The sequence below is a fragment of the Pelodiscus sinensis genome, chromosome 3, assembly GCF_049634645.1.
Source record: "Pelodiscus sinensis isolate JC-2024 chromosome 3, ASM4963464v1, whole genome shotgun sequence".
Lineage (NCBI taxonomy): Eukaryota > Metazoa > Chordata > Testudines > Trionychidae > Pelodiscus > Pelodiscus sinensis.
In genome coordinates this window covers 132255980-132277847 of record NC_134713.1, presented here as the reverse complement: position 1 = coordinate 132277847, position 21868 = coordinate 132255980, and the positions used below count along the sequence as shown (strand labels likewise).

At 43.0% G+C, this 21868-nt stretch overlaps 1 protein-coding gene across 9 annotated transcripts; it reads right to left on the bottom strand.

Moving 5' to 3' along the window:
• Window positions 1-1977: 1977 nt before the first annotated feature.
• On the bottom strand, window positions 1978-15023 carry SPMIP3 (sperm microtubule inner protein 3). 9 transcript variants are annotated; one of them, XM_075924888.1, is made up of 6 exons: window positions 14903-15013; window positions 7784-8017; window positions 7301-7371; window positions 5397-5489; window positions 4548-4732; window positions 1978-2132 (listed from the first exon to the last, which is right to left on the bottom strand). In XM_075924888.1, exons 3-6 carry the CDS (start codon window positions 7360-7362, stop codon window positions 2038-2040), a joined length of 435 nt encoding a protein of 144 aa, XP_075781003.1. In that variant the 5' UTR covers window positions 7363-7371; window positions 7784-8017; window positions 14903-15013; the 3' UTR covers window positions 1978-2037. The 9 variants fall into 9 exon arrangements, with proteins under 9 accessions (XP_075781003.1, XP_025046596.1, XP_075781006.1 ...); XM_025190811.2 differs by having other exon boundaries at window positions 7784-7985; XM_075924891.1 differs by having other exon boundaries at window positions 7897-7985.
• Window positions 15024-21868: the final 6845 nt, after the last annotated feature.

Here is a 21868-nt window from a genome sequence, read left to right as displayed (position 1 = left end):
GACACCTATTGAAGGCAATGGATTTAATGGCATTGGACTGCATCCTGGAAGGATGTCCAGGGATAATCTTGAAGATGTGAACAAGTGAAGGAGACTATTTGTTTATTTTGACAGTGTGGTATGTAACATTTATTTGATCTAATACCAGTCTTAAAGCTTCTAATTTAAAAAAGTGGCCTTTTAAAGCATGATTTTATTCTGTTTTATAGGTAGGTACACACACATACACATTTTACTGTGAAGTTTGTGTACTCCTCTGTCAGGTGGGAAAAATTTATTTTCAAATGACAAACTGGTCAAATTTAGATACTGACCTTGCTGTAATTAATTAATATAATCAGTCTGCCAAGGTGAATATAGGAAATTTACAGCTGTGAAATAGAACAAAAAAAAGCCTTCATAGTCTACCTGTTTAAATTTTGTGAAAGAATGTATTCCTTCTACTTGTAAATACTTAAACATTCAGCCCGATATGGTAAATATATTCAAAGTTGGTCACAAATGTTAAATGACAAGATTAAATGTGACTTATCTGGAAAAGGAGAATAATTTGTCTCTGAGGAAAGTTAGTGGGAACAAAATTAAGTTAAATATTAAAATGTAAATTTCTTTATCTATTACAATAATACTGAGAGATAAGGGATGGGTTATATGTTGAACATTATGGTATGGGAAGGAATTTATGGTACAATTGAAGTCATGAAGCATTCTTGCTAAGCTGTTTAGACTACATAGAATCCCTAGTGAGTATATAGGAGGGAAGAAATCATAGCACGACAAGACTTGGAAAAAAAATACAGAATGAGAGACTGAAACATCAAAACCAGATACCCAAAAGTAAAAGGGCCTCTTGTTTCCTCATCTCACTTGCAGTCTTTCCTCCTTGTATGGCAGTGAAGTTTATAGCAGTTTAATTATTTTTGCAGTACAGAGGAATGATGTGCCTAACTTTAGCCCTGCAGATAGAATTAGACCATCCTGTAAAAGTGAATATTGGGGAAGGAGAAGGCATTTTGATACTTAAAAACAACACCCTCCCATTTTGAAGACCGTTACAACAGTTGCTGATTACATGAGGAGGCGGCAATTGATTATACAATGAGCAATAAGTGCCATTTTACAGCCTTAAAGCACTTTGAAGGAACAGTGCCCTGAATGCACAAAAGGAGTGAGGCACTTGGGAAAATCACTGAGATGCAGAGACAGGCACACCTTAGACAGCAGCTCACAAACACGAGCATGCTACATGGAGAACCGCCTAGCCATCATTAGTAGAAGCCTAGGTCGAGACTGCACGAAGGAGCCCATTTTTGCAATTCAGAGATGGTAACCCTCTTTGGAATTAGTTGTCTTATGCCATTTTAGTAAAAAGCCTGTGATGAGAAAAGTAGTTCGTCTCCCAACTTTTAGTCTTGGGATTAGGTTACTCACCTTGGACATGGGAGATCTTGCCCCCTCCCCCCCCCCCCACTCTAATGCTTGTTTATCCATAGTACAACAGTGTCAACACTCCTGCTTGAGGAAGACTATCCCAAAGGTAGTGGTTAGAGCAGTTAAATGAGAACTGGCAGGCTCCAGTTTAATTACATTCCTGCTTTCAGGAAGAGGTGGGACTGGAACCTCTTCAAGTGGAGTGGGTATAATAGCCACTGGGCTGAAGGACTGCTAGAGGCTTTGGATGATAGGTATGCTTCCCACTTACCAGGAGAAATGAGGGGAAGTGGTCTCTTACCACAATAGATGGTCTAATCTTGCATTAAATGTAACTAAGGATATACTATGTTTTCCAAAGTGCACCCCTAACAGGAACATACAGTGGGAATTCAATTGTCTCCATTTCCCACTCCAGTGTACAAGGTAATCCATCTATTCATATTCAAATTTTAAAGTTTCCAAGCAGCATCACCAATCGAAGTGACAGTGTAAAATGATACAGTATAACTTAACAGAAGCAGACTTCTGAAGGTGTCATGTAAATGAGATTAACTTCAACAGGTTGCTTTTATTGTCTTAGCTCAGTTGAAATATTTCTCACTGTCAAGGGCAGGTTATGTTTTTTGGATCAGCAATACTCCTCCAGATTGTCAGTGGCCCAGGATCAGTTCTTAGTGTGTATTTATCCTCAACTTTGTCTGAAATTAAAAAAAAACAAAAACACTCAGTCCTGGTGATCCAGTTCAGAAATATTATCTTTATAAAGCTTTCTTGTTGCCCTTACATGATACCCAACATCTTTTCCTAAGAATTTCTCCAAAGATGAGCTTTTGGATTAGCAGGTTATCACAATCTGTCCCTGCATTCTCCATTTTTTTTGGGGGTGGGGGGGGGGGAGGCTTAAGCCTCTTTTTCTATTTCCTCTCCTCCCCCTTCATTGTGGATAGTGCTTGGGGTACAGGTGTTTAGTTTACTCTGCAAGGCTAGCATTTGTTCTCTTAAGTGAGCTCAATGTTGTGAAAGCCAAATGGCACAACTTGGTTGGCAAACTGCTTTTTGTACTTGTAGCCCTGTATGCGTGAGCCATTCTTTGGACTAACTGTACTAAGAAATATCACAAAAGCAAAAAGATGGGGAGGGGATTTCCAGAAATTGTTTGCAGCATTATTCACAGCAACATATTTGCAGTACATGTTTTAAGTACAGGGAGGATCATGCAACTTTCCTTTAAACCAAAACAATAAAACTTCTGCATGATTATGCTAGTCTGCCTGTAACTGGTCTATTCTGCATGGGAAATGCTCCAGAACTATCTGTATAGTCCACAATAAGCAAGCTGCAACAAGAGGGAAATCTTGATGTTTTAAATAAAACAAAGCCTACCCATCTCATGATTCTGGCCCAACACTGTTTTCCAAGAGCATGGGTCAGTGGCAAAGTGTTACCGTAGGGTGAAGAGCAGTTCACTTGGCCAGAAAGTGAAAGTAGGCACTTTATGGGAGTTAGGGTATGAGACAAGATTAGGCAATTGTCTGACCTGACAAATTGATCACAGAAGCGTTACCAATTACTTGCAGAAAAAGTTGCATGACTAAGGATATATTTTCTACATTTTAATTATGAAAAGTGAATGACTTTATTTGAAAGTCAGCAACTCCTGCCATTTTCTTCTTAAGAAAAAACAGAGGAGGGGGAAGCATCTGCACACTTGTTTTCAATCTTGAGTGCAGCAGAAGGCCTGTCCCTCCTAGAATGTTTGTATTAAGGATATTAAAGACTGGTCGACTATCCAATAAGCATTTGCTTAGTTGATAGTGGCAGCAAAGGGGTGGGGGGGGTGGGGGGGGAAGGGAGGGAGAGTTACCGCTGGGGACTCTTGTGCATTTCAAAGCAGGCATGCTGTGTTCAGCCTGGAGTCAATGGGACTTCCTGCTGGCCCCGGGCTGTACACAGCATTCCTTCTTTGAAGCCCCTAGTGGGGCTCTTGTATATTTCAAAGAAGGAATGCAGAAGTGCCTATCGACTAGTTGATGGAAATGCCATCAACCGCATTTTAACATCCTTAGAGTTCGTATACCACAATGTGGATGCTAGTTGAAGTAAATAGCTTGTTGTCTGCCTTCATTCTCTGAGCTATTACTGCTGCTACTTACACTGGGCCCCTGCCTAGTTTTGGCCATATTGACACTGTTCCTTGCCTCTTACTGCACTGTAATATCTGGTTGCTCTTATGGTTTTGTTTTGATAGGAATCATGTAGGACAGAAGAAACAATTTTATCCCCATGTCTTTTGCAGATGGAATTTAAATTGAAAATCCATGATCTAAGTTAAAACTGGGTCATTTCACTCCACTGTTGAGGCTAAACAGCCTATGCTTTCACAAAAGGCACGGTAAATTCAAAGGTGTTGGCCTGTGTCTATCATAGGTACTGCTAAGATTTTTTTTTTCCCTAAGGGGGGAAAAAAAAAATCTTCCTTCCCTCTTAAGAGGCCATCACCCCTGGAAGATGCTTTGTACCACAAGAAGGGATCTTCAATCTCATAGCTCCTTTTTAAAAAGAGCAGTAAGTCTTTCTGGCATGAAAATAACTTAAGTATCCAGTACATTTCTGCATATAGCTTTGTACTTGCTCAGTTCAGAACAGGAATCTCCTTATTTGACATGCATCTTGGCTTCTGTGAGATTCCAAAATGAAACCTGTTCATAGGTTGCATTACACATAGATCAAATGCCTTTTTAGCTTAGTGTGGCTATGTCTAATAACAAACCTAAAATCGAACTGGGTTATATTTAATTCAGTGCATTTGAGCAGCTGTCCTGTATACAGATTGAAGTCTAAGTGTAATTTGTCTGATTCCAATTAACTGGTTGCCTTCTGCCTACCTATTTGGGACTGAGCACATTAATTGTTCATTCGGGCTCTTCACCTTGTGTAGACAGTGTCTGTCAGTTCTTCCATACCATAAAATAGAGTTAAGACTTAACAAATCCTTACAGCATCCCTGTGGGAAAGTTAATTCGGTTGAATATGTAAAACAAAGACTTAAGTAGACTAGGGTGAATCTTCCTAGCAGACGAAAAGGCTTTACTAACTATATAAATCTTACTTACCAATATTGTAAAATGGCAGTGCAAATTCTTCTTTGTACGTGGTTTGCTTGTACCAGTCATTAGTTGCCTTCTGCATTGTCCTTTGAAAATGGACATACTTCTTAAGAGTTAAATTGTCAAAGTCATGTTGGTACTGAGTTTCAACTTCATGCTGCATTGGAGCCGGGTGCAGTTTTATGAAAGGTCTAGATGAGAGGCACAAATTGTTTTGTAATCTCATGCTGACACATGGTATGTAAAGAGCACTGGCTAACCATAAGGGTGGCCAACATAATAAATGATCTTTCTAATCTCCTGTTGAAATGAAAAACCTCAGTGTAATGCTGTTATAATCTCATAGGTATTAACAGCATGACTACATACAGTAAAACTCAGTTCAGTAGTTCAATTGGCTTCAAACACACTTTTGAAATTAGAAAGTAGGTCTGAAAACTGCAGTTAACTAGTATAAACAATGTTAATTCTGTTAAAATCAATAAAAAGTGCTGCTTTCAGTATCCTGGTTAGCAATCTCCATTAACAAGCTAAGGCTCAAAAGGTGCTGGAAAAAAGAATCATCTGTGTCTTCTAGTAGCTTTTGTTCAGAATTCCCAAACACTGATGAATTAATATCACACACAGATAGACCACAATGGGGATAGAACCCCAATTTCCTGACTCCCAGTCTTGTGCTTTGACCAGTAGACCATTTCCTGTCTTCCTTGATTCTTCTTATTCCCATGTTAAATTTGAAGGGGAATATCTGCAGGGCACCCCTGATAGTGACCATCTCTCCCCGTAGTGAATTTGAAGGATAAAAATGTCAAAATAATGCTCTTTTAGAAAGTTTGTATAAAGCCATCCTCTTACCCAGGAGCTGTTTCGGGCATGCATGCCTTGTGCACCCGTCCTAGTTGCCCAGGATAGAAGCCTTGAATGACTGTTCCTTGACGAATAACATTGCTAGTAAGTAGAATACGCACACATACAAAACAATTTTGTGACTTGAGAGTTACAACAATTAAAGTTACCAGCAAACATTCCTAACATTCTTCCCCATGAATTACATTTCATTAGGAAATAAGCATAAACTGAATCAGTTTGCAAACTGCTTTATTGGACATGTAGCACAAAAGTTAGTAGGTAGAGTAACTGAAGGATGTAAACGGAAGTAGGTGGAAAAATGGAAGCCCAATTAAGACAGGTTTTGGTTTGAGCTGCATTTGGTACATGGAAAAATTGTCAAAGGTGCCTTAAGTGATTAACGATTGACAAGTATGCATGATCTCCTTTTTGATGAAAGCCTTCAAGCTTGGATTGTCTCAGCTAACCAGAAGGTTGAACAGATTGTTTGTATAGTGGGGGCACTGAGAGCCTTGTAAACCTTGTGTTTGTGTTCATTTGAGACTGGAGCAATTGGGATATTTGATGCCCTAAAGGAGCCACATATGTTTATCACAACATGTAATGGAAGACCCATGATCTTGGAAAGGTATGTTTCACTTAATCTGTTCTACTTTGGATTTAGCCAAGACATTGAGTACTTTTCTCTTACCCACAGACCACCTCTGGAGCTCAAAAATCAACAGAAGTTGGTCCAATAAAAGGTGTTACCCACCTTGTCTCTCTAATATCCTAGGACCAACATGACTACACCAGTACTGCAAATATCTTCACTGCCAAAAAGTGAAGCCAGACATGTAGTTTATATCTGAATGTAGCTGGGCAAGGTCAACCCAATAGGTGCTTTTGAAAATGTGACCCTTAATGGCTGGAAGAATAGAAAGAGGAAGGAGTAGAATTGGGTGGGGGATGAGAAGAGAAATACATTTTGTATTTAAAAAACCCCACAACAATGTTTGGCAAGTTTCCCCCAAGGTAAAATTACAATCTGCATGGAACCATGACTTGATTCTTCAGTTCCATCCTGTTAGCACTGATTCCTTTTATGTGTAATTCCAGACTGGACACAGAAGGAGGTGAGAATAGTCTGCTTGGCAGATGAATCTAAGACTGAGTAATTCTAAAAGAGGACACTTTTGATCATGTATTGCACATACTAACTGTATTTACAAAGGGTATGTCTACACTTGCACCCTATTTCAAAGTAGGGATGCAAACGCAGCAATTCAAAATTGCAAATGAAGCCGGGATTTAAACAGCCCATGCTTCATTTGTATAATCCCGTTATGGCGCTATTTCACGTTAGCGCTATTTCAAATTAACAGACGCTGTTTAGACGCGGTTATTTAGAGAGAAAACCCTTCTCTCAAAATAACTGTTAACCCTTATTCCTCATACAATGAGGTTTATTTTGAGAGAGGTTTTCTCTCGAAATAACTGTGTCTACACAGTGTCTTAATTCAAAATAGCGCTAACTCGAAATAGCGCCATAACAGGATTATGCAAATGAAGCATGGGATATTTAAATCCTAGCTTCATTTGCAATTTCGAATTGTTGCGTTTGCATCCCTATTTTGAAATAGGGTGCAAGTGTAGACATACCCTAACATACTTGAAGGAAAACAGAATTTACTTGAAGTCTTATATAGAACTTGCACTGAAATGAATGACCTGAAACTAGAAATCTGCAGACTAAAGTATTTTAACTTGCAAACAGACTCAGTGCTTTTACTTGTAAAACAAAAGGTGTATGTTGGACAGGCTTTCTATTTTGACAAACATCCTTTCCTAAATCACAAGAAGTCTTAAGCAGAATATTTGTCCCATGGTGATATTTTGGCATGTGACTTTTCTATCTCCAAATACTTTACCCTGGAGGGAGGTAGGGTGTTGGCTCTATAAATTGACGTAGTCTGATGGCTATGCACGACATGGAAAAATCCTGGAGAAGAAAATGAAACTTAGAATCTTAGAAAGGAGCTTTTGAAATATTTAAAACAATTTACTTTCATGTTCAATAATTCAATCTTTGTTAGGGTACACACAATTGAAATTGAGAAACTGGAGGAAAAAGGGATAATAACTGGAGGGAACAATACGACGTTGTTCTTCAGTATCCAACACAAGTAAGTAATGAAACGGTTTTTTTTTAAATGTGGGGGATTGTTTTAGAAGTACAAAAGTTCTTCCCTGATATTGTTCTATGACACTTCCCTTAACTACCTCCATGCGAGTATCTCACTGCCGCCTGTCCTTAGCAGGAGGAAGTTGTGTCTATACCCTCCAGTAATCTGCTCCCTGATTTCACTATCCACAGGCAACACTCATTTCATGCTCTATTTTGTATTACTCACCTGCAATGGTAGTCTGCCACTGACCACCTAGAGTAGTGCCTGGCCCCTTATCCTCTGCACACTCAGAACTACCAGATGCTCTGCTCCCAAAGAACTTCTGTGATTCAGCTTACCAGTTACATCAAAAGGAAGAACAGGCACGAGGAAAAGGGAGGTGGTGTTGACTTGTGCATCAGAGGTATGCTCATGCCTGGAGGTTAAACTGGAAATAGGAGACTGATTTGTTCAAAATCCCTGGATAAGAATATAAGACAGTGGTGATACCATGGGTCTAATAGAGATCAATTAACCTAGAAGAAGTGGATGAAGTTTTTTTTTTAAACTATTTACAAAATCATCCAAAGCACAGGATTTGGGGGGGTAGAAAGGAGAGAAGGTGTGGGAGGAGACTTCAGCTGCCCCAACATCTGTCAGAACAATACAGTTGGGCACAGATGCAGCTCGTTCCTGGAATGTATTTGAGTCTGCTTGTTATTTCACAAGGTGGAGAAAGCAACAAGGGGAGAGGCTGTCCTAGGTTTGATTTTGGAAAAAAAAAAATAGAGGAATCGCTTATGAATTTGAAAGTGGATTAGGTGAAAGTAATCATGAAATAAGTTCATGATTAAGAAATGGTAGGAGGAAAAGAAGAGTGACTAGATTCAAGACAGCAGACATAAGCAAACTCAGGAAGTTGGTAGGTAAGATCTCATAGGTAGCAAGTCTAAGGGGAAAAGCTATCAAATCTTTCAGACAGTTTAAAATATTAAGGGCCCAAGAACAAAACTATCTCCTTGTGTGGGAAAGATTAGAAATATGACAAGAGATCACCCTAGCTTACCTAAGAGTTCAATGATCTTAAAGTTCAAAGAGCTTTACAAAAAATGGCCAAAATTAAATATGAACATAACTCAATGGCCATGCTGGGTCAGACCAATACAGGCAGTCCCCGGGTTACATACAAGATAGGGACTATAGGTTTGTTCTTAAGTTGAATTTGTATGTAAGTTGGAACTGGCTCCAGATTCAGCTGCTGCTGAAACTGATCAGCTGCTGACTACAGGAAGCCCTAGGCAGAGTTGCTCTGCCCCCGGCTTCCTGGAATCAGCCACTGATCAGTTTCAACAGCGGCTGAATCTGGACTCCTGGGACAGAACAGCTTGGGCACTGCCAGGTAGGTCCCTGCAGGACCAACCCGGCAGCACCCCAGCTGCTCTACCCCAGGCATCCCGCAACAAAAGCCTGGTCTGCTGGGGGGGGGGGGGGGCGCACTAGCTGCGCCCCCTCCCCCCCCAGCAGACCAGGGAGACCCGAGCAAAGCCGCGGAGGCGCAGAGGTCCCGCCGCCTCTGCGGCTTTGCTCCTGTCTCCCTGCTGTGCTCAGCGAGACAGGAGCAAAGTCGCAGAGGTGGGGGACCCCGCCGCCTGTGCAGCTTTGCTCGGGTCTCCCGGCTGTGCTAGGGAGTCCCCCCTAGCACACCAGGGAGACCCGGAGCAGCTTTTCTTGCCCTGGAGGATGCGGTGGCAGGACCGCTGCGCTCTGCGCGGTCCCGCCGCCCGCGAGCTCCGGGGCGATAAAAGCGCCGTTCGTAAGTGCGGATCCAACATAAGTCGGATCCGCGTAAGTCGGGGACTGCCTGTAGTTCATTTAGCTCAGTATCCTGTCTTCTGACAACATCCAGTGCCAAATTCTTCAGAGGTAATGAACAAGTCAATCAAGTGATCCGATCATCCACTCCCAGCTTCTGGCAAGCAGGACAAAGAGCATAGGGTTGCAGTCCTGGCCCTATTGGCTAATAGCCATTGATGGACCTATCCTTCAAGGAATTAGTTTAGTTCTTTTTTAAAATCCCATTACAGTTTTGGCTTTCACAACATGTCTTGTTAACAAATTACACAGTATTCCATGTGAAGCATTTCTTTAAAATCTGTTGCCTAGTACTTTTGTTGTGACTCCTAGTTCTTGTGTTATGAAAAGGAGTAAACACTATTTCCACACCAGTCACAAATTTTAGAGACCTTACATTCCTTATCTCTTTTACAAGCTGAGAAGTCCCAGTCATTTTATTCTCTTCACATACAGAAGCTGTTCCCTGCTCTTGAATTGCTGTTGTTTCCATGCTCTGTACCTTTTCCAATTCTAGTATTTTTGAGATGAGATGACCAGAATTGCACACCAAAGTATGGATGTAGCATTGATGTAGATAATGGCTTTGATATTTTCTTCCTCATCACTTTCCTAAGAGTTCTTAACATTGTTAGCTTTTTGACTGCTGCTACACATTGAATGGATATTTTCAGAGAACTATCCACTATGCCTTCAAGATCCTTCTAAAGCAGCAACAGCTAAATTAGACTCCATTTTGTATGTGTAATTGAGATTAATGCCCATTGGGAAAACATTTGCACATACAAAAAGAACACAAGCAAGTATGGACAAATTTAGGAAGGCCAAAGCACAAAATGAGATTAAAAACCAAGAAAACATCTTACAAATACAAGAGAGGGCTGCGCCTGCTGTTTGCTATGCTCACAAACCCCTCTCTCTCTGATTGCTTTCATGGCCAGAGAGCCTGTTAGTCTTGCACTGATTATATAGAAAAGTGAACAAACAAAGCTGTCTAGAAAAAAAAAACCTGTTAATTGGTCTATTGCTCATGTATGACATGTTACAGACCGAGCTACAGCCAGATCTGTTTCGCAGTTGGTTCTGATTGAGGTGCAAGTAAGCGAGATGTTGAGATTCTGCTTTCAAGTAGGCTGATGTCATCTGTCACGTGGCAGGAAAAGCTTTTATATAGAGAGATGAGAAGCAAGAGGAAAACCAAGAATATATTAATCCTGTTAGTGAGTGGGAAAAGACAACAACAGAAAACACTTGCAATTGGCAGAGTGCTGAATATCTGTTTTCACCAAAAAAGTTATTAGTGATCAGACGTCCAACAGTGGTAATGAACCAGTGAAAATGAAGTAGGATTTTTGGCTAAATAGGGTAAGTTAAAAGTTACTTAAATTAGTTAGTCTTCCAATCACCCAGGCATGATGAAATAGCTACTTGAATATTCTAGCATATAACTCAGGAGCTCTAAGATACTAACGGTTGTCTTCACAAACTCATGGAAGACTGGTGAGAATCCAGAGGACTGGAAGAGGGCAAATACAGTGCCCATCTATATAAAGGGGAATAAGGGCAACCTGGAGAATTAGGCCATTCAGGTTAGCTTCAGGACCCGGAAAAATAATAAAACAAATAATTGAGTAATTTGTAGACACCAGGAAGATAAAAGGATAAGTAAGAGTCAACGTGTGTTTGTCAAGAACAAATCATGTCAAACTAAGCTAATAGCATTTATAAGGTAACAAGCTTTATCCATAGAAGGCAAGTGGTAGATGTGAAGTATCTTAAATTTAGTAAGGCTTTTGATATTCTTATAAACCTCAAACAAGGGAAATATAGCCTATATGTACAAGGTTGCAAGACTATTCAGAGAGTAATCACCAGAGGTTAACAGCCAAGCTTGAAGGGCATATCAAATAAAGTCCTATAGGAATCTGTCCTAGGTCTGCTTCTATTCCATATCTACATAATTTATGAAAAACACAGATGAAACATTTACGTTTTGTGGGCAATACTAAGCTGGGAGAGGGGTTGCAAGTGCTTTAGAGAACAGAATTAAAATTCAAAATGATCTGAACAAATTGGAGAAATGGGCTACAGTATATAGGATGAAATTTGATAAGGACAAATGCAAGGAGTACCTCACTTAGGAAAGAATAAACACTTGCTTGTACAAAATAAATGACTATCAAGAAAGTATTGTAGAAAAGAAAGAATGAGTATTATAGTCAATCACATGCGAAAATGAGTCAATGCAACATCGTTGCAAAAAAGCAAACATTCTGGGATGTCTTACATATAATACTCCTAATACAAGATTTCTTCTACTCGATTTTGTATTGATAAGATTTCAGTTTGAATACTGTGTCTGTATTGAATACAGTTCTGGGTGTCACATTTCAGGAAAGATGTGGACAAATTGGAGAAAGGCCAGAGAAGAGCAACAAAAGTGATTAAAGGTTTAGAACACGGGTTCCCAAACTTTTTGACACGGGGACCAGTAAATCCATTCATGAACTTTTGGAGGACTGGTAACATTCATTTGCATATTCATTAATCAAATGATGAATATTCAAATAAGTTGTTTCTGGTCCTCCCAAAGTCCCCAGTGCCAGCTTTAGTAAAGCTTTTGATATGGTTACCTACAATATTCTTACCATCAAGTTAAAAAATATGGATTGGATAAATGGAGTGTAAGACAGACAGAAAGCTGGTTAGACCAGGATTTCCCAAACTTTTTACTTTAGTTGGAACCCTTTTTTTCCCCCAGTACTGTTTTTTGCAGCCCAAAAATATAAACACATAAAAAACAAACTGAGAAAATACCAGACATATAACATGTCTGATATTTTCTCACTTGGTAAGTTTTATTATTACGAGATGTATCGATTTGTAGTTTCGAACTGCCTGGCTGGTAAATGTGCTTAGGCTGCATGAGTGTGTCTACCAGCCAGACAGTTCATAACTACTCGAGTGGGTGGGGGGTGGCACAATAGAATCCCCAGGCCTGACTCACTCATGCTTTGCGGAGGGGGCAGCGGGGGGGGGGGGGGGAGAGGAGCAGCTCCCAGAGATCTACATGTGGCCTGGTCAGTCCCGCTTTGCCTCTGGCCAGCCTCACTTCCCCCAATCCCCTCCGGGACAGCCAGTTCTCCGCCGCTTCTCCTCCCAATCTCCCTTGGCCAGCCCTAATGCCCACGTCCAGCCCTGCTTCCGGCTGCGACTTCTCTCTGCCCTCCCCCCCCCCCCCCCCCGCACATCTTCCCCGGCCAGCTCCCTACCCCCGACCTTGCACTCCCCCCCCCCCCCCCATCTCTCCCAGCCAGCTCTGATGCCCAAGGCAAGCCCTGCTTCCAGCAGCCGCTTCTCCCCTACTCCTCCGGCCAGCCCCCTGCCCCCCGCCAGCTCTGCTTCCATCGGCTGCCCCCTGCCCCAAATCCCACCTATGATTTCCCCTGTCCAGTGCTGCTTCCGGTGGCCGGCTCTCCCCTCCTCCTCCCCCCTTCTGACCTCCCCTAGCTACCCCTCTGCTGGGAGCCGGAACATCAGGCTGCAGGTTATGCCCAGGCCGGCCAAGGTCTTGGAGGACCCAGTGCCACTCGGGGAGCCGGGAACACCCCGTCAACCATGGTTTGGGAAATGTTGGTTTAGAAAACATGACCGGGGGGGGGGGGGGGGGAGAGAGAGAAGGGAAAGGCCGGTTTAGTCTAGAGTAAGACCAAGAAGGAGAACATAAGTTTAAATATATCAAAAGTAAAAAACATGTTTCCTTAACCTCTCTGGCTAGAAGCAGCAGTAATGGGCTTAAATTGCAGTAAGGGCAGTTTAGGGTGGATATTAGGAAAAAATTTCAACTGTCAAGGGTAGATTAGGAATGGAAAAAATTGCTTAAGGAGAGAGTGTGGTATCTGTCATTGGAGGTTTTAAAGACCAGGTTAGGATAAACAACTGCCTACAGTGTTTGAATTATTGCCTCAGTTTCTTTACTCATTTCTGTTCCCTCTCAGACCTGATTATAGTTTAATAAGTCTATCCATTTGGCATAATTAAAGCAGTAAATTTACTCTGTCCATTCAAGGAATGAAATTTGGCTGATTTGTACAAACATTAACTCATCAGCATTTGGAAGGAATGGTATATGATTTTCTGTGTTTTGTGGCCTTGCAACAGCACTAGTGAAATATGCTTTGGTCTTACCATGGCATCTACTCCACTAGAGGGTGTTTTAAGCCTGCAGTTTGATTTCGAGATTAAAACATCTGCCCAAGAAACTAGCTTAATCCCAGATTCTTATTTTGGCTACTGTCACGACCTGTTCTTAAAAGTTCCATTGCTAATATTGCATCCTCACCGCTTTAATTATAGGGAATTTTACTTGCTGCTATCAAGCTTAGTCTGTGAAAGACTTTTCATGTCTTAGTTAATTTTAGTCAATCTTGGAAAATGTAGCTATACAACATAGAAATGTGACAACTCCAACACGCACACACAATATGAGCTGTTGAGATTCACTGTTATATTTACCAACATTTCCATATCCCTGTCAGCCAGTTCTGCATAACTGTTGTCTTCATTGTCAGCAGCAGCAGCAATGTCGCTTTCGTCTCCTTCCTTCCCCCACTCTCTCCATTTGCAATTTTTTGTTAGTTTTAGCCTTCATAAAGCTGCTAACACATAAATTGCACTTCTGCTAGGGAGCTAGATGATGATGAAAGGGAAGCTTATTTTCCTCTTACTAACTGGGGGTATTTCAGGGTTGGCACTGACAGCTTATCTGGGGCAGTAATAGTTACTTTGACCTAGAAATCTTCATTCCTGCCATCAAGTTGGTAGAAATACTGTTCTGTATGCACATTATTTCAAAAGGCTTCCTCCATGTGTGTACACAAGTGCTTACAAACTCATAGTTTAAGCCTAATCACTTGCATGCGCAGATGATGCATTTTATGTGTGCAGTTTTCATGTGTAGGGTTGGTAGTCCGTCAAATTGGTCATAAATTGTCCTTCCTTTCCCTGAACTAGGAATGCAGGATTGGTTCCTCAGGGGTGAAACATTTTTACTGAAGTTGTGCTATAGGGTTCCCAGTGGACGAAGTACTGCACAAACATACAGAGAAGCTCTGACCCAAACTGTGTACAGTGTTATTAGAGGAGACATTGAAAGGGATCAAGAAAGGAAACATTCCCTTCCTATAGATCAGGAATCAAGGCACAGATTAAGTGAACTGCCCAAAGGTCTCAAACTCTAGCTCCAGCTGTGAAGCTTGGGCTAATGATTTAATATCATCCAACCTCTAATCTAGATCTTCAACCTAAGTTATCAAATATTTGTCAGGCTACTCCACAGATATTCCAACATACCTTATTCTTTAAACTGCATTATCTAACTTAACAATGAAGGAGGCTTTTTTTTTAAAAAACTCTGCAGTTTTTCTGGTTCACAAAGGTTATATATACAGTCTAATAAGGTCTTAACCTTCACCACCACACATACACACGCTTAACTGCAAGTGAAGTCTATACCTTTAGCAGGCTTACTGAAAGAAATTTAGCAAATGTGAGACTGGAGTCAAAACAAGAAACATCTGAGTAAAGTTCCTTCCCCCTCCAGGGCAAGACAGAGAAAAATAGAAAGCTTTCCTTCTGTTTGCAAGACCAAGTTGCTTACATCACTAGAAGGTGCTTTGTGATGTTCCATTCTGGTGGTGTCATAAATGAAACCCAGTCCTGGGTAGTTTGATGCAGGCCCAGAAACTTTATTCTTAAAAGACAAATCAGTATGTCTATCCAGGATACAATGTACTAATGCTGAAATATTTTCAATGAAACAACCTGTGGGGATGTTTGGGTTGGGAGGAGAACCTGACTTATCACCAGATCAACGGGAAACAGGCCTATACTAAAACCGTGGAGCTGAACACTGCTAAACTTTGGTGGATACTAAGTTACACTTTGAACCTTGAGGTTCCCTCACCCCTCATCTGTGTAATAGCTGCTCCTAAACCCTGAGGCTATGTCTGCACAGCAGAGTTTTGTTGCGCAAAAACTCACCGAGTGTCCACACTTCAACCATGTTTTTGTGCAAGAAAATTTACAGTGAATCGAGAGAACAGAGGGGTTTTGGCAGTATAGGTATCCCTCTTTCTACAAGGAGTAAGCATTTTTGTGCAAGAGCTCTTGTGCAAAAAGGTATGTGTGGACAGGAAATAGGCTGTTTTTGTGCAAAACCCCCACTGAAAGAAACGCTGGTGGCCATTCTGTTAATGGCAATCAGAGCTTTCTTGTGAGAGAGCGTCCATGCAGTCTGAATGCTCTGTTGCGCAAAAGTGCATCGCTTTTTGGATGCGCTTTTGCAATGTGGACACACTTTTGCATGTTGTGTAGTTCTGAATCTGGCCTCGAACTTCTCCTGACAGGGGAAACTTGAAGGAAGGATTCAAGGAAGAAGATTCTGCACAGAGTAAGGGCACATTACACAGCAAGCCTGTTATTTCAAACTAGTTTCTAAAATAACAGGCTTTTTATTTTGAAATCTGTAACCCTCATTTCATGAGGGCTTAGCTATTTCAAAATATGGTGTGTGTCGACGGGGCTTTAAAATTAAAAAGATTTCATTGTTTCAAACCAAAAAGTCTTTATTATATTTGCAGGAGAGGGTAGGGCAAGGGAAGAGGGGGTGGGGGAGGAAAGGCACAGAGGGGTAATGCAGAGGCTCCTTGAGGGAAGGCTGGGGGAGAATCTCACAGTGTTCTTGTCTGAAACTCTTCCCTCCTGGATGTGCACAGCCCCCAATGTGCAGGCTGAGTGGCAGTGGTGCATGGCTGCTTCAGAGTTCTGGTGAGCCTCTTGTTGGCTGTAAGTTAGAATATTAAGATCAAGGACATTATAATCAAAAGGACACTAAAATCAAAATGGAGTCTTGAGTTTTACACAGAGATCAAAATGGAACCCAAAGGACTAAAAGACTGTACCGCCGAAATTCATCATCTGCACACAGGACATGGCGGTGCACACCGCACTAAAGTCTGCACCAGGAATGCTAATCTGCACCTGACACTACACCTTGTGCACAGAGACACTCCTGCTGTTTTCCTGCCTTGGGATCTTTATAAGCTCCTCCCCTGAAGGGATCGGGTTCTGCTGTTCTGTTCTGCTCTGCTTGCTCTCACTCTGCTCCTGGTGAAGAAGAGCTGTGGCGAAGGCCAGGACCTACTTCCCAACAGACCAGACCAGACCAGACTCTTTTCCACCGCTACCTATAGGGTGCATTAGCTCACTACTGTGACAATTGCTCAGCGTTGTGGGTTATAGCTACCTGTAGCTCCGGACCGAGAGCAGGTGCCTATCACCCAGTTCCACTCCAACCATTGTGGTGAAGGCCCTATTCTGGAGCTGAAAACTGTTTACCATCGAGTGCTTGTGTAACCTCATACCAGCAACAAATCATCAATTGGACTCCTTACTGTTCCTCCCCTGAGACTGCCTATGCCAACGGGTTGAAGGTCCTGAGCCTTGGCTGTCATCTGACTCTAGTACAGATGGAGTATAGCGCTTCCTTGTTCAGTTATCTTCTATTACTTCTGGGGTGAGGGGTTGGTTTATGCAGTGTTATATTCTGGGGTTGTTCTTTGTGTTGTTACCTGTTGTATTCAATATATCTTTTAAATTTGACATTCTTGTCTGTGTTTATTTCTGACAGGAGAAATCCGCCAGTGATAGATATGGTGGTTTTCAGGTCGGACCACCTTCTGGGACAAAGGCATTTTACATCTATTTGACCCCACACTAAATTTAGTTTAGTTCAGGACTGCAGGGTCCAAGGGATGTAGTGCAGGACTGCAGGGTCCAAGGGATGTTCTGGTTGCTGAGATCCAGCTGGGTGAGGAGACAGTGAAACCTCACTTTTAAGCAGCCAAAGGTGTCCTCCACCACGATGCAGGCCCTGCTAAGCCTGCCATTGAAACATTCCTGTCGGGGTCCAGGTGTCGGCTTCATAAGCCAGGTGAGCAGAAGGTAGGCTGCATCCTCCACGATGTTCCCGGGCATGTCCATGTCCCAGTCGTGATGGTGCGGTCAGGGAAAAAAAGTGCTGGCGTGTATCTTCTGGTAGCGGCTGGAGTTGCGGAAGACGTGGCCGTCATGTGACTTCCCTGACATTAATGCCCGTGAAGCAGCCAGTGTGGTCCACAATGGCCTACAGGACCATGGAGAAATACCCTTTCTTCTTCAAGAGACGTCCCTGTGGGTGCTCCACAGCATGTGTCAGTGCGTCCCAGTGCTGCAGACTGGATTCTTCACAGCAGTGCATGGGGACGGGGGGAGCGGGTTGTGCATGCACAGCAGGAGAGGCACGCAGGTGTTGCTTTTCGCATGCATGGCCACTTTCCCCTCAGTTCCTTCTTACCATTCCTGGCTTAATACGGAGCACGGCTGTGCTCTTCATTGCTTCGTTAATCCTGTAGGGAAGCAGGAAATTTTTCGGTTATTTCTTCCTTAGTTACCCTATACCTTATCCAAGTTAGTCTCAAAACAACCCTCTGCTTTTTCTCCAAGTTAATCTCCCACCGCTTGTGCTCACTGCAATGCCAGGGTCACCAGGTTTTAAATGTAGCTCAGCCTGTAATGATGTCATGCCCATCTTCAATGGACATGCAAAAATGTGTAAAATGCCTTGGAGTCCCATGTTCAACTGGACTGCTAGCACTGCACCAAACTCGAGGTGCAAATACGCAGAGACAAGGACCTCCACCTGAAAATGATTGTTACAAAAGGTGCAACATCCCTCCTCGGACCCTGGCATGCAAGGTTTTGACAAGACGAGACCTGGAAAGGGGAAAGATCCCCAAAGAAACATGCCTCTTCATTACCTCACAAGGGGCAGTTGCCTAAGCGACACACAACCAAAAGGTTGGTACTGAGGGCTGAGAGGCTGTTTCACCTCAGCACGTAAGCCCTGTGCACTTCTGGCACCGATCAGACCCTCTCCAGGCACAGTACCCACCTAACGGCACCATATCTACCTCAGCACCACAACCCACATTGGTGCTGACTGCAACTGCACCAACTCTGATACCATTCATGGTACCAATGGCCTCAGTACCGTCTACTCTGACACCAGGGAGACCTCGCCATGTCATTTATGTTTAATTCTCCATTCCTTGGTACCAACATGTCACTTCCGTCAGCGGTACCAAAACATGTCTCATCACCTACGCTTTCATCCAGCAATGATGACGAAGAAGAAGGGCTATAATTCTCACCCCAGTTATCACCCGGTACCCAAATATCTGTGTCTTCAACTCATCCCAGTGTTAGGCATCCATTGAGCATCCCCCCAGGGGTCCACACCCATGGATGCCACCGCCCATGCCTTATGCTGCACAGTAGCAATACTGGAGCCCATAAGCTTATGACTACAAAGAGAGAGATTCAAAAAAGAAACATTACCAACCCACACCCTCTCCTCCACCTCAACTTCCGTTACCACAGAGGAAGCAGCAGGAAACTGCTGATCCACAATCTCACAAGTCGGGCCCGATTACATCCCCAGATACAAAGTCATCTTCCTCACCTAACAAGGCAGTCATGCCACCATCTTCAGCCATGGCTGATGACTTTACTCCCTTTCAGGATCTCTTTAAGAGGGTTGCAGCTGACCAGTATATCACTATGAAGGTGCAAGAGGTGCAAGAGACACAGCATGAGCTCACCAGTATCCTCCAGGCCAAACCATAGGACAAGATTCCTTTGCCCATTAATTCAGCAATCATGGAGCCCAACAAAACCATGTGGCAGACTTCTGCCATAATCCCCCCGACCTGTAAGAGGGCAGACAGGAAATACTGTGTTCCCCCGCAAAGTGTCGGAATTCCTCTTCACTCACTCACCACCAAATTCTCTGATGGTGGACGCTGCCCATCAGAGGAGCAAGCAGCATCAGCCTTGATTCACCTTGGCTGATAAAGACAGCAAAAGACTGGATTTGTTTGGCAGGAAAGTCTACATCTCATTCACATTGCAGTTCACAGTTGCCAATTACGCCGCATTCCTTAGTAAATATGATTAACAACTACTCAAAGTTCAACACCTTTATTGAGGACATACCCAAAGCCAAAAAGAAGCAATTCAGGGCAGTCATTTTGGAAGGCCACGCAATATCAAACAGCTCTATAAGCTGCTCTCAACACTGCAGATACCACCACCAGATCAACAGAAACTGCAGTTGCTATGAGATGGGTCTCCTGGTTTAACTCTTCAGCATTTCCTTGGGAAATTCAGGCAACCATGGAGGATTTACCATTCAAGGGTGAGAAGTTCCAGGTGACACTCCACTCTCTCAGCATCTACACATCTGTAACCAGAAGGAGGCAGTATAGAGATCAACCATAAAAGAGACAAAATATCCGTCTTACACCTACAAACACCAGAGACAGGACCATCAACTACAACACCACAGTCGTGGCAGGCAACAGTGTAGACTCGGTCAGAGCAGCGCTTCCAACCAGACACACCAACTAAATAAGCAAATTTGAGTCATCCATTGAGGGACCAAAAACAATTCTACCTACTCCAGAATTGTCAATTCTACCTACACCCATCATCTTCTGCCCTTTTATACCAACTAGCAGAACACAACGTGAGAGAGGGGGACTACAAACAATCCTATCAGGATACACCATCCCTTTCCTCTCTGTCCCTCCCTCCCATCCCATCTCTCTTCAGCGACCACTCTCATGAGGCCACCTTGCAACAGGAGGTTGAGCACCTCATCCAATTGGGCGCTATAGAAGCGGTCCCATAGGAATATCAGAGGAGTGGATTTTATTCCCATTATTTCCTCACACAGAAAAAGACTGGAGGACGGCGTCCATTTTTTGACCTTAGAGCCCTTAAATTCATGAAGAGACAAAAATTCAAGATGGTAACATTGACTACCATTATCCCTTCTCTGGAGCCAGATGATTGGTTTTCATCTCTCAAATTACAGGATTCCTATTTCCATGTTACTATTAATACTGTGCATACATGATTTCTCCATTTCATCTTACATACTCAACACTACCACTATACTGTCCTACCCTTTGGACTCTCCATGGCACAGAGTTTTTTCCAAGATGCTAGTGGTGGTTATGGCCCACCTCAGGCAACAGGACATTATCACCTACCCTTATCTCAATGATTGTCTCATCAAGGCAAGAACTGAGTACAACTCTCATTGCAGCACTTACCTTGCCCAAGAATGCATTCAATCTTTGGGCCTATTAGTAAGCAAGACAAAAATCAGTGCTCACACTGACTCAATCCATACAATTCATCGGAGCACAGCTCGATTTGACTACCGCCATAGCCTCTCTACCACAAGACAGGTTTTTAAAGCTGCGCCTATTGCCACGTGTCACCATGCATGAATGTCTTCAGCTTTTAGGCCACATGGCATCCTGCAACCCTGTTCCAAATGCTTGTCTCTTCATGAGATGCCTTCAGGGTTGGCTCAGGTCAGCCAACAAGCCGAATCTCCACCCTCTAACTAAAACTATGTTACTGTGGGAGGAATAGACAAGTGCAATATTATGGTGGACAAAACCAGAGAATCGATGCGTAGGCATCCCCTTTCATACTCCAGAACCCACAGTGGTCATCACTACAGATGCCTCCCTTATGGGACTGAAGGGTGCACATGAAAGACTCCATGACTCAGAGCCTATGAACACCAGCATAATGGGCCCTACACATCAACTTCCTCGAGCTCAGAGCCATTTGGCTTGCCTGTCAACATTTCCTTCTTCACATACTTGGAAAACACATCAGAATATATACCAGCAACATCGCCTGCATGTTTTATATAAATAGGCAAGGTGGAGCCCGATCCCATGCCTTATGCCCAAAGGCTATTGCCCTTTGGAACTGGTGCCTTACCCATGCTATTTCCATAAGTGCATGCCACCTTCCTGGTGCCTTAAACACCGTCGCTGACACACTAAGCAGAATCCTACCTCAGAACCACGAGTAGCAGATCGATCACAGAGTCCTCGCTACAATCTTCAAACTTTGGGGATACCCCTGGATAGACCTCTTTGCCACAAAAGCAAACAAAGTGTCCCCAGACTGTACTGCTCCAGAGCCAGCATTATCAAGGATTCCCTTGGAGATGCCCTCGTTCTCAAGTGGATCCATCATCTCCTATATACCTTCCCTCCAATTCCCCTTCTCAATAGGACAAGTCTCAAATTAAGGAGGAACAGGGCAAGAATCATCCTCATAGCCCCTTGTGGGCCACAGCAACCATGGTTCTCCTTCGAGTGGTGTCCCCATGGGTGCTTCACTTTGGATGCTGGTACGTCCTCGCGTCGGCAATCAGAAACTTTTCTAGCAGTTTCCACCGTGCCACGTACGTGCTGTGGCACCCCCTTGTGTCGTTTGTGTCCATTAGGCAGCCTCGCGGGTGATCCCTCAGTTCTTTCTCTATCATCCTTGGCAGCAGATGGAGCC

What these genes read in the sequence shown, in the direction of transcription:
- SPMIP3 (XM_025190810.2), bottom strand. Translation starts at nt 7,362, where the DNA reads ATGTCGTGCATAGCCATCAGACTACGTCAATTTATAGAGCCAACACCC. An exon ending in ACACCCTACCTCCCTCCAGG is followed by an intron (nt 5,490 to 7,300) that starts GTAAAGTATTTG and finishes TCTACTTACTAG; the next exon opens with CAATGTTATTCGTCAAGGAA. An exon ending in ATGCCCGAAACAGCTCCTGG is followed by an intron (nt 4,733 to 5,396) that starts GTAAGAGGATGG and finishes CCTCTCATCTAG; the next exon opens with ACCTTTCATAAAACTGCACC.